This window comes from Lissotriton helveticus, chromosome 3_1, assembly GCF_964261635.1.
Source record: "Lissotriton helveticus chromosome 3_1, aLisHel1.1, whole genome shotgun sequence".
NCBI classification, from domain to species: Eukaryota; Metazoa; Chordata; class Amphibia; order Caudata; family Salamandridae; genus Lissotriton; species Lissotriton helveticus.
In genome coordinates this window covers 1,407,223,144-1,407,236,234 of record NC_136061.1, presented here as the reverse complement: position 1 = coordinate 1,407,236,234, position 13,091 = coordinate 1,407,223,144, and the positions used below count along the sequence as shown (strand labels likewise).

General features: G+C 43.5%; 1 protein-coding gene across 5 annotated transcripts in view; it reads right to left on the bottom strand.

Annotated features, from left to right (window-relative positions):
• Window positions 1-13,091, bottom strand: part of CLASP1 (cytoplasmic linker associated protein 1) — a 1,618,163-nt gene that overhangs the window by 977,752 nt on the left and 627,320 nt on the right. For all 5 annotated transcript variants that reach the window (XM_078682066.1, XM_078682063.1, XM_078682065.1 and 2 more), the window contains exon 15: window positions 1,691-1,750. In XM_078682066.1, the coding sequence (XP_078538192.1) occupies window positions 1,691-1,750 (60 nt within the window). The remainder of the gene's footprint in view (window positions 1-1,690; window positions 1,751-13,091) is intronic.

Genomic DNA, 13,091 nt, shown 5'->3' with positions numbered 1-13,091 from the left:
GACGTTGTCGTCGTTGTCATCGTCATCGACGTGACTCTCGTTGACATAGTCGTCGACGTGGAAAAGGTCAGCTTCGTCGACGAAGAACAGGCATCAGGCGTCTTAAACGTCGTCGACGGTGTAGATGCCGTCGTCGCAGCCATCGTCGACAAGCCCGTCGACGAGGCCAATTTTACAGTCTTTTTTGACAGGAATCGTCGACGTACCTGGGGTTTTCACCATCGACGAACGCTGTTTTCTGTCAGAAACAAGTTCCTGAGATGTAGTGGAAGGCTTTTTCACCACTCTTTCCTTCTCAGAGGGTGGTGAAGTCATTTGGACGATCTTTTTAGCCTTTTTTGATGGTTGCGACTGCTCAGGCTGTCCCTGCCTCTCCTTTTCACCGCAGTGAGGAGATTTTAGGGAAGCTGGCCTATCAGACCTATCAGAGGTCCCGGACAAGGCCTTGACATGGGGCTCATCAGAAGTAGTAGGGGGAGACCTACCCCTTTTCTTCGATTTCCTTGATGACACCACAGACGAAGAACCCTCACTGTCAGAAGACAGAAGCTCCTTGCGTTCCTCCATCATTTGTAGCCAAGTCAGCAGGCGACCTTCTCTGTCCCGTAAGGTCTTGGTGGAAAAGGTTCTGCAAATCTTGCAGTCCGTGGCCTTATGATCTGGATATAAGCAGTAAATGCAGTCTTCGTGTTTGTCATCAACAAACAACCTCATCTTAGAGCAAGTAGCACAGGCTCTAAAAAGTGCTTTCTTCTCCTTGTCAGACATGAGGAAAAAAGAAACAGGCAAAAGTTGTAGAAATATTCCTTGAAGTGAAGAAAATTGAGCAGAGCTCAATGGAGACTCCCTTGACAACGTGCTGTAGAAAATCTGAGGCTCTGAGGCTCTCTCAGGAAGGTTCTATGGGGTGAGGCTACTCTGATTGGCTACTGCAAGAATTTGGTCTCTTTTACAAAAAGAGGTGGATAAGCTACAAAATGAGATGAGGCCTAGGCCTATTTTTTCACTTTGTGCTTACTACTATGGTATTTTTTATTTTACCGAGGCTCCCATTCCGACGACGGGGAATGATACAAAGCATGTGAATCTATGAAAGTTCCAATACTGGGGCAACCTGGGTTTGGCCAAATTGATGGAATGCCTGTTCGAATCCAAAGTGCGTATACATTTCTCGCTTGTAAACTACTTTCACAGGAATATTGTAAGTCATAGGTTCCCAGTGCATACCCACACACTGGCTTGAGATGGGATACTTCCACATTTTGCACCCCCATCTTCAAGGACCAGGCACAACAACTCAAGTAATGAGACCAGTCTATAAACCAGCATTTCCCAACCAAACCCAATAGGATCCATGTGCCTAACAATCTTCAGCATGATAGATCTGACCAAATATTAGACCACCATAAAACAGCACATAAAGGATTACCCCTAGATATACTCCAAGCTAGGAAAGAGAAGGTCTCAGAACTCTAAACAACTCCCTTTAGTGTCAGCAGAACTGCGCATGACCATACAAACGAAATCAGGGATCAAATTAATATAATTTTGGACAACCAAGTTAATGTTTACATTGTTCAGATATGATTAAAACAGTCCCTAAATCAGTTTATTTTCTCACAGAATAAATACTAGCTGCAAGTAGAAACCAGACAAAAATGTAGAAAGTTAGGATTTTTTAAGACCTTACCTTTCTAGTGAATGTGTTTGCCACTCTTGTAAAAGTAACTCTAAAAACTCATAACAGCGCCTGTAAAAGAAAAAAGATTAGTAAACACAAACAATTTAATTGATTTTCAGCTTGGCAAATATGAAGAGCTATTTTTTCCCAGGTTACTAGGTTTCCTATTCTATATATAAATACAAAATGTCCTGGTGTGTTAGGAGGTTTTTAAACAATAAATGCCTGGTCTAGCAGACTCTTGCGCAGAAGTCATTGCTCTCCTACTGACCTCCAGTACATACCGGCCAAAAGCCATCAATTTAAAGAACCCACTATCATAATCAACTTTCGCTTTTGAGGGGTTTAAGGACCAATCAACAATTATTGCAATGGATTTTAGTTCTGAACGCATGTGTTACACAACCACCTATTTGTGTATGATTTCACTTTGCATAACTAATATATATATTAACACAAATATATACATATATTAAAACACACACACACATGAACACAAACATATTAATACATATATATACATATATATATACACACACACACACATACATATGTATGTACAGTAAATGATACTTACCTTGTAAGCTTCTGTTTGTGGCATGTAGAGCTGTAGATTCACATGCTTAGCACAAGCCAGCCATCTAGTATTGAGCTCAGAAGTATGCAAGTTGTTTTTCTTCGACGAAGTTGTTTTGAGTCACAAGGTACAGTGACTCCTTCTCTTGCTTGCAAAGCGCATTGTTCTCGACTCCTTTGTTAGATTGTTTTCCGCTTGGCGCATGAGGATGGAGGGAAAGGATAGTGTATCCTATGGCGATGAGCATGTAACAATGTAATGTATGATGTAGATAAATGCAGCCAACACAAGTCTGCGGGGGAAGGTTGTGCGCATGTGTATTTACAGCACCACATGCCACAAACAGATGCTTACAGGGTGAGTAATATTTACCGTTTGAAGGCATGTGCGGTCGTAGATACACATGCTTAGCACAGACTAAAAAGCAGTTCTCATCGTTAGCGGTGGTTGCATTTGTTTGAAACAATGTAAGTATGTAAGTAGTACCACTTGGCTGACATTTGCTTGCTGTTGTGCCATAACATGTACACAGTTATGTTTTGTAAATGTGTGTGGTGTAGTTCATTGTAGTTCATGCAGCTGCTTTGCATATGTCAGCTATTGGTATAGTCCCTGGAATTGCCATGAAAGCTCCTTTTTTCCGTGTAGACTGAGCTTTTGGTGGTATAGAGCGGGGTCTTTTGGCTTTAGCACAGCAGGTTTGGATACATTTTACTTTCCAACATGAAATACCCAATTTAGAAATCGATTTACCTTTATGTGGTTAGCAGAATGCCAAAAATAGTTGAGTTTTCCGAAAGGACTGTGGCCTATCAATATAATACATTAGTGTTCTTTTAACATCTAATGTGTGTAATGCTCTTTCTGTCAGAGTCTGGTTGAGGAAAAAATACAGGCAATTCAATGGACTGAGTCATGTGATATTGCGAGACTACTTTTGGTAGGAATTTAGGATTAGTTCTTAAAACCACTTTGTCATTGTGTATTAGGAAAAATGGTTCTTCCAGTGTTAATGCTTGAATCTCTCCTGCTCTTCTGAGAGAAGTAATTGCAATGAGGAAAGCAAGTTTCCATGATAGAAACTGTAGTGGACATGTGCATATTGGTTCAAATGGTGGACCCATGAACCTTGTTAGCACAATATTAATATTCCACATAGTTGTGGTTGGAGCTCTGCGTGGAATGACTAGAGATCTTGTAGAAAGGACCTTAATTAAGGAAATTCTCAATATAGACGTTTTCTCTCAATTTTGAAGGTATGCACCTCGTGCAGTAAGATGTATTTTTATAGAAGTGAAAGCTAACACTGCAGTTTGTAAGTGAGGCAGGTAGCAGAAAATGTTTTGAGGTGATGCATTTAGTGGATCAAAATCCTTTGAGTGACAGTAATGAACAAAGCATTTCCACTTTGCTGCTTAGCATGCCCGTATTGTGGGTCGTTTTGCTTCTTTTATGATATCCATACATTCTTGGGGTAAATTTAGATATCCAAACCTCAGGAGCCAACTTGTAAGATTGAAAGAAATGGGGTTAGGGTGCCTTCCTTATCCTTGGTTCTGAGGTCTTGTCTGTTGGGAAGTATTTGATGTGGGACTACTGATAACTCTAATAGTGTTGTGAACCATGGTTGCCTTGCCCATGTAGGAGCAACTAGGATGAGTGTCAGTGATGTCAGCCTCAGTTTGCAAATTACAAATGGAAGCAGGGGAGAGGTGGAAAGGGGTAAGTAAATATCCCTGACCAACTGATCCATAGTACACAGCCCTTGGATTGTGGGTGTTGAAACGTGGAGGCAAGTGAAGACATTTTGCGTTTGTGGCGTTAATAATAAGTTTAGGTCCGGCTGTCCTCATTGTTGTAAGAATGGGTGTAGGACTTGTATGTTGAGTTCCCACTCGTGGACTCATTGCAGCGTCCTGCTGAGTAGGTCTGCCAAGTCGTTGTCCACTCCTGGTATGTACTCTCTTAGTAACTGAATGTTGTGTTGAAGAGCATACTTCCAGATGTTCTGTGCTAAGGGAGACAGTTGTGGAGCTCTGGTCCACCACGTTTCTGCAGATAATACAAGGTGATCAGGATGTTAGTTCTGAATAGGACTGCTTTGCCGATGAGGTAAGGAATGTATGCTTTTATTGCTAGATAAATAGTTAGCAGCTCTAGGTGACTGATATTTAGGAGAGATTGACCGTGTCCAGTGCCCATGTACCCATGAACAGTTAGTGTGCTCCCCATCCAGTCATTGATGTTTCTGTCATTATGGTTGCTTGCCGAATTCGATCAATGAAAGGCTGCCCCCTGTAAGAGATTCTTGGGAGTTCCACCATTACTGAGAGTGGCAAGCTTGAAGGCTGATCTACACTAACTCCTCTACCTGACCCTCTGCTTGAGACCATTGTTGCGTTAAGCATTGTTGTACAGGGCTCAAAATTAGTCTGGGATGAGGTACTATGGCTATGCATTATGCCATGGTCCCTAGGTGATGCAGAACTGTTCTCACTGAGATCAGTTTGTGAGGCTGAAACTGTGCAATAAGAGTTTTGAAAGTTTGTATCCTTGCTGCATTTGGGTAAGCCACTCACTCATGTGTGACAATTTAGGATAGCTCTAATCAAGGCTGTATTTAGAGAGGGTGCAGGTGTGATTTTACTGCACTGACTGTAAAGTCTAACTGGTGTAGTAGGTTTATAGTTGTTGGTGGGTGTATGTTTTGTCTGCACAGGTGGGCTGCTACTACTGCCAAACAATTGGTAAACACCCTGGGGGCTGTAGTGTCCCCAAACTGAAGCACTTTGAACTTAAAGTGTTGTCCGTTAAAAGAAAACCTGAGGTATTACCTGTGTACTGGGTGAACTGAAATGTGACAAAATGCATCCTTTAGGTCTAATGCAGTCATGCCTGTTGCAGAAGTGGTATGACATGATGTTGAGAGGTCTGGGTATAAGGAAGTAAAGGGAGTAGACCCTATGCCGTGTTGCTGTAATGGCACAAGTTCTATTGCCCCTTTGCTTAGTAGAGCTTGAATTTCCTATTTTATAAGTTTTTGATGGTCTGTCGAAATTCTGTGAGTGCAAGGTGGAATGTTTGGGGGTGTTGGAGTGAGCTCCAGACAATAACCATGTTGAATAATATCCAACGCCCATTTATTGGATTTTCACATGCGGGAAGGAATTGCTGTAGTCTTCCCCCGACAGGTGCTGTATTATCTAGGGCAAGTAAAGGCTTGGTGGTGGAGGTGGAGAGTTTGGTAAAACCTTCTCTACCTCTGCCTCTATGATTGTTTCCTCTATAGGATCCTCTAGGAGAAGATGCTAGATTTTATGTTTTATTATAAGAGGTGGATGGATGTCTCAGTAGAAGTTGTAAAGGAGCTCTGTTGTGATTGTTTTTGGAGGGCTCTCATTGCTTTTGCAGTTTCTTTATTTTTCTTATCTTTTCTAGGAGAGTAATCACCGGTGGACCAAAAAGATGTTCTCCATCGAAGAGAAGAACTAATAAGCTCTGCTGAATTTCTGGCTAGTAGCCAGATACCCTTAGCTAGGCGTGTCGTCTTGGTATAAGGCTGGAATTTATACCCCTGGCAGCTGTGCCAGCTGCATCCAGGGTACATCTTATATGAGAATTAGGGATAAGTTTCACCTCTGATGCAATTTGGTACGCTCTTTTTTTCATGTTCTTCTGAGAAGTGCTGTACTATCTCCTCCACTTCGTCCAAGTGTGCCTTGACAAGAGCCCAATTGAGCTTCTCCAATGGTTGGCTGATTCTGCTACCACCCTTTTACCAGCAGCATCTATATATTTATTCTCTTTGTCTGGCAGAGGAGCTTCACCAGTTGTTTGAGAGTTTGCCTGCTTATGAGTAGGGGCCACCACTAGAGAGTCTGATATGAGTTGACTTTTAACATATGTAGGAAATTCACTGAAAAAACCATAGGTTTCAGGCACGTTATAGTTAGAAATTAGCATTTAAAAAACCTTAGAAATTCACTGAAAAAGCCAGAGGTTTCAGGGACGTTATAGTTAGTTGGACATTTCACTCGTACAAAACCAGTGAAATTTGGCCGTTCTAGTTAGCTCAGCTAACTATAACTCGCGCCTCCGCAATGCACTGCTGATGATGTCACATATTACATCATTCATGACATGGTCAGTGACATCACTGATGACATCTCAAATGACATCACCGATGACATCGCCCACGTGATAATCTGATCCACCTCCTCACACCCTAATATAACCTTTGATACACCCACTCTAAAATACAGAGTACCATTTTCGAAACCCTTGGGGGCCAACTTCCCCTCCTATTACCTCCAATAAGTCCCACACAGCAGCATTTGTAAGTACTCCTACCAGGCCACGCCCACTTTGCCCACAACTCTACAAACGCGCTCCCTGGTGCTTTTGGATGGGGATTGAAATCCCCTTCCCTCATGGGGGTTCTTTAGGGGCCAACTAGCCTACCTGTTACCTCCAGTAAGCCCCACGCAGTGGGATCGCTGAGAGGTAGACAAAGGCCATGCCCTCTTTCTCCACCACTCTGCAAACGCACCCCCTGGGGTGATGTTAGTTGGTGAATTAATTCCTCTTGAATACTGAGGGGCCCTGGGGGTCAACTATCCCACAAGGTACCTCCAATATGCGCCACAAAGCTGTGTTGCAGAGAGGTGGTCCGAGGCCACGTCCCCTTTTTACACCACTCTGCAATCATTTGCCACATGATATGCAAAAATTGCAGATTTCACCCAAAACTTTGTTTCTTTCTAAAATAGATACAAAAGCAAAACTGACTGAGTATGTGCTACATAATTTTCCCTTTTTGAACCATAATTTGATCCTTCATGCCACATAATCCAAATAGCCCTGACAATGTTACAACTCTGCAAAGGTGCTGGAGGCGGTCATTAGGATGAGAAAATCTGTATTTTGCATTGAACTGTGGACTATTTCCCTCATTCGATGGTTCCCTGTAAAGGAAAATGCTACTTACCCAGTATGCATTTGTTCTTGGGATGTAGAGCTGTAGAGTCACATGCTGTGCATAGATCGCCAGCTAGTGTTGGGTCTGGATGTTTACACTTTGTTTTTCTTCGAAGAAGTATTTTCAGTCATGAGATAGGTGACTCCTCCTGTCGGTGATAGTGCGAATGGGCATCAACTGCATCTTCAGATTAGTTTACCGCAGAGGGTGAGAATAGAGTAGTATTAAAGAATAGAGATGTCCATGCCTATGTATGTACAGTAAAAGAGAGAACCACAGCAGCTACAGGTACCCTGGTAGGTGGGTGGGCGCATGCGACTCTACAGCTCTATATGCCAAGAACCAATGCATACTGGGTAAGTAGCATTTTCCGTTCCAGGCATGTAAGCTGTAGATCACATGCTGTGCATAGACTAAACAGCAGTATCCTCCAAAAGCGGTGGCTATCCTGTAGCTATTGCTCAGAAAGGTAGTAGTGTTCCCAACTTGGGCAAAAACGCACATCAAAAGAGAACACATATCCTGAGAATCTAGTAAGTGGTGTGATAAATAAGCAATTGCTGTAAATACAGCGGGGTGCTAAGAAAGCTGTAAGCACTTACTACCCAGAAGTGCCATTAGTTGGTTGAAAAATCAACCTACCAGTACAAATACCACAAAAGTCAGCTAGTGCAGCACACCCATAGCAAATGTAAAAGGTCCAAAACAAAACCCAATATATAAGGACCAATTATTGTGATGATTCAATAAACAATTTCCAAAAGTCTTTTGATAATGTAGGGCATTCCAAAGTTCCACACGATAAGACGAGCAATCCACAAACTTTGGATTTTGGAACCATCAGTACCAACCATTAGCCTTGAGAGAGTCATTGTACTCACAAAGTACAGACGTAACACGTGTTGGCTGTTCTTTATATAGGATTTATGTCAGAAGACTAATGAAAGAAACGTTTATATTGAAGTTTGTGGATTGCTCATCTTATCTTGTGGAGTTTTGGAATGCCCTACATAATCAAAAGACTTTTGGAAATAGTTTATTGAATCATCACAATAATTTGTCCTTGTATATTGGGTTTCATTTTGGACCTTTTATATTTGCTATGGGTGTGCTGCACTAGCTGACTTTCGTGGTAACTATCCTTTGACTGTTGGCGTTGTCTGAAACAGTGTTTTAAGTACTGCTTGTCCCACATTAGCTTGTTGTCTTGCTAACACATCTACACAATAGTGTTTTGTGAATGTGTGTGGTGTAGACCATGCTGCAGCTTTGCAAATGTCAGCTCTGGGGATATTTCCTAAGAAAGCCATAGTGGCCCTTAGCTTGCGAGTGGAATGTCCTCTAGGGGGTACAGTTAAAGTCCTCTTCGCTTTTGTGTAGCAAATTTGAATACATTTAATCCATCTTGCAATACTTGATTTAGAAATAGGATTGCCCTTGTGAGGTGGTGCAAAAGCAACAAAGAGTTGTTTGGTCTTACGAAATGATTTTATTCTTTCAATGTAATACAAGAGTGCTCTTTTGACATCTAAGGTGTGTAGAACTTGATCTGCAACAGAATCAGGTTGAGGGAAGAATACAGGTAATTCTACCGACTTATTAATGTGAAATGGAGATACTACCGTAGGTAAAAATTTGGGATTGGGACAAAGAACCACTTTATCTTTGTGTAGTTGGAAAAAAAAGGTTCTTCTATGGTTAGTGCCTGTAGTTCACCCAATCTCCTCAATGAAGTGATCGCAATGAGGAAAGCTGTTTTTCTAGAGAGGAACTGTGGTTCACATTTGTGCATGGGTTCAAAGGGCGGGCCCATTAATCTTGTGAGGACTAGGTTAAGATTCCACGCTGGGGCAGGTGGGAGTCTTGGTGGTATGACTCGTTTTAGTCCTTCCATAAAAGCTTTAAATTACAGGCACTCTAAAGAGCGACAAATGTTGTCTATTCTGAAGATACGCAGCTATTGCAGCAAGATGCAGTCTGATGGAGGTATAAGCCAATGCGAACTGCTGCAAGTATAACAGATAACAGATAATGTTTTGTATGGAAGCATCAAGAGTGTAGATATGATTGTTATTGCAATAAATAACAAAACGCTTCCATTTAGCTACGTAACAGGCTCTTGTGGTAGGTTTTCTGGCCTCCATAATGATATTCATACAGTCTGGTAGAAGATTCAGATAACCAAACTCTATGAGTTCAGAATCCAGATCGAGAGGTTCAGTTGTCTGATTTCTCCATGGCTCTGTGTGAGGAGGACTGGAGGTTAAATGCAATTTTTGATGCAGGACAAGTTAGAGCTCCAACAGGGTTGGGAACCAAGGTTGACGTGGCCATGTAGGAGCTACTAGGATTAGTGTGAGAGATGTTTGGCTGAGCTTCCGAACCACTAACGGAATGAGTGGGAGAGGCGGAAAAGCAAAGGCAAAAATCCCTGACCAGTTCATCCATAGTGCATTGTCCTTGGATAATGGGTGTGCGTACCTGGAGGTGAAACTTTGGCATTTTGGTGTGTGGCAAACAGATCTATCTGAGGGACTCCCAAACTTGGAAGTATGGGAGGAGAACTTGAGGGTGAAGATTCCATTCATGTATTTGGTGCCTTTGCCTGCTGAGGAGGTCCGCAATCTGGTTGTTTATTCCTGGGAGGTGTTCCGCTAAGAGATAGATTTTGTGGTGAATTGTCCACCTCCAGATGTCTTGGGCTCAGTGGGACAGTTGGAGAGTGTGTGTCCCTCCCCCGTTTTTGTATGTAATACATAGCTTTCATGTTGTTGGTACGAACCTAGACAGTTTTGACTGCTAGGTGGGTTTGAAAAGCCTTGAGAGCTAGAAATATTGCCATCAACTCTAAACGGTTGATGTGGAGCAACATTTGCTGTTGGCTCCACAGGCCTTGTACAGTGTGTTGCTGAAGATGAGCTCCCAAGCAAGTTAGGGATGCGTCCGCTGTCAGTACTATCTGTGGATCCGCGTCTATAAAGGGCCGTCCCTTTGATAAATGTTGTCTTTCTCACCACTGCAGAGAGCGATGATTACGGCCGCTTACGAACACTAGATCGGTTAATAGACCGCGTGACTGGTTCCACTGACTGGCTAAGCATTCCTGAAACGGATGCATATGCAGCCTGGCATGGGGAACGATCACGATCACGATGCAAGATGCCATCATCCCCAGCAGTTGCATATAAACCAGAGCTGGAAGTGATTGATTGGGTTGAAACTGGAGAACTAGAGCCTGAATGTTGCAAATTCTGGCTGTGTTGGGAAACGCGAGAGCCTTGTGAGTATCTAAAGGGGCTCCTAGATAGTTCTGAGTATTGGCTGGCTGAAGATGTGATTTTGGCACATTAACTGTGAATCTTGTGTGATGCAGTAACTGTATGGTTATGGACGTATGCTTGAGACATTGTTGGTATGTGTTGGCTTTGATGAGCCAGTCGTCCAAGTATGAGAAGACATGGATGCTTTATCTTCTCAGATGAGAAACTACTACCACCAGAAACTTTGTGAAGACTCTGGGGGCAGTGGTGACTCCGAATGGAAGTACCTTGAACTGGTAAATTTGACCCGCTACCACAAACCTGAGAAATTTGCAATGAGCAGGGTGGATTGGAATATGAGTAGGTGTCCTTTAAGTCTAGAGTAGACAGAAAGTCGCCCTTTTTCAAAAGAGGTAGTAAATGTTAAAGGGTTACCAGGTGGAAATGGTCTGACTGTATGTAAAAATGTAGTTCCTTGAGATCTAATACTGGTCTGAGAGAACCGTCCTTTTTGGGTATTATGAAGTAAAAGGAGTACACGCCCGACCCTTGGTGTCGTAGCGGTACTGGTTCTATAGCTCCTTTTAGAAGTAGAGACTGCACTTCTTGTTTGAGGTGGTGTAGGTGGTCCTGTGAAAGTATGTGCGTTTTTGGAGGAATGTTTGGAGGAGTGTTGATGAACTCCAGGCAGTAACCAGAACGGATAATCTGTAGAACCAACTTGTCTGTTGTTATTGACTGCCAAGTTGGTAAGAAATGTGACAGTCTTCCCCTGACAGGTGTTAAATGACTGGGATGAAGTATAGGTAAGTCACTGTTTTGTGTTAGATGGGGTGGTACGTGTGTTTGTCCCTCTACCTCTGCCTCTGCCGTTGTTTCTTCTGTAACCCCCTCTGAAGTAATTTTTGGAGCCAGAGGGTTGGTTATTGCCCTTTTAGGAGGCTGTAGTCTCTGAGGAAGTATTTTTGGACCCTGCTTGATGGAATGAGCGCCGAAAGGAACCAGGCCTTGTGTTGACTGACGGGCACCTATGGATTTGGCCACTCACTGCTTATCTTCATCTTTTACAGTGAATAATCTACCACTGGCCAAAGAGGTATTCCTTATCAAAGGGTGTATTTAGTATGGAAGTCTGGACCTGAGGTTTGAACCCAGATATGCAAAGCAAAGAGTACCTTCTTAACAGTACACTGGTGTTTACCGCTCTTGCAGCTGTGTCAGCAGCATCTAGGGAGCACCCGATTTGTTTATTTGAAATAAGTTGTCCCTCCCTCACTAGGTCTTGAGCTTTAGCTCTATGTTCTTGGGGTAGAAATTGGAGTACTTGTTCCATTTCGTCCCAGTGTGCACTGTCTTATCTAGCCAACAATGCTTATGTGTTAGATATACGCCAGACGTTTGTTGCCTGAGAGGCCACCCTTTTCCTTAAAGCATCAAGAAGCTTAGATTCTTTATCATGGGTGGAGCATTTCCTGTAGTTTGGGAGTTGGCCCTTTTGCATGCGTTGGACACCACCAATGAGTCCAATGGTAATTGTCCCTGTAGGAGAGTAGGGTCTGCAATCCTATGATCACCCAGATTTTTGCTTTTTGCTGCACTGGTTTACGACTTTCCCTGGCTGTGGGCCTGCTAATCAGACCCACAGCCTAGCTGTTCTCTCTATCCAAATTGTACTCAAGTACTGAATTGGCACTGGGCCCTCTCCAAGTCCCTGTACCCAGGGCTGAGGTGTACCCAGAAGTCTCCCAGGGGCTGAAGCATGTATTATGCCACCCCTGGGCTGACTAACTAAACTGACACAACTGGCTGCACGACAGCTGGGGCAAGGTGGTGTACTCACCCTTTGCTGTAGATATAGTATACCTATATCTAACCCTAAAATGGACACACAGATCTCCTATCAGTCACTCCTATGGCAGGCCTTAACAATCCTGAAGGCAGAGTGCTTGGAATCGTGTGAGATGGTGCTCTGGCATGAGCTGAGCCTGTCTGCGGCTTTCGGGATCCATCCCTTAGCCGTTTCCATGATATCGCATACCATATACTCTTAAGTGCATTATAATCCTCGCGGTTATATGCCAACTCTGGTATCGCTTTATCAAAACATGTCGAGTAAGGTGTCATACGAATTGGAATACTAACCCCTCGCCAATTCTGGCGACGGGGTTAGCATTCCACCCTTCTAGAGGGACACGACATGTATGTAACCCCTAACCCCGGTTAAAGTCAGACAGAGCCTTAGCATCCACAAAATGGATGCTGCCACCGAGACACAAGTCTGCCCTCCTGCTGCTGGGAGTCCTCCCAGAGCAGGAGATAAGGACAAAGGGTTTCCTGCCAGGGGCGGTGCCAGCACCGTCCCAGACAGGATTTTGTGTATTGTAGGTAGGCAGGGCTTCAGAGGAAGGTGACTGCAAGTGGCACCCCGGTGCTCACTGTGCATAGGCTGGCTTGAACCAGTTCCAGGGACACTCCAGACCCTGTGCTGGGGAAAAGCCCGCCAAGGAAGTGGGTGTAACCACCCCCCTCCTGGTCCCACCCCTAGGGCAGGACTTAGTCGCGTGCCAGCCCCTTTTTCCCAGATAAAGGTAGAGA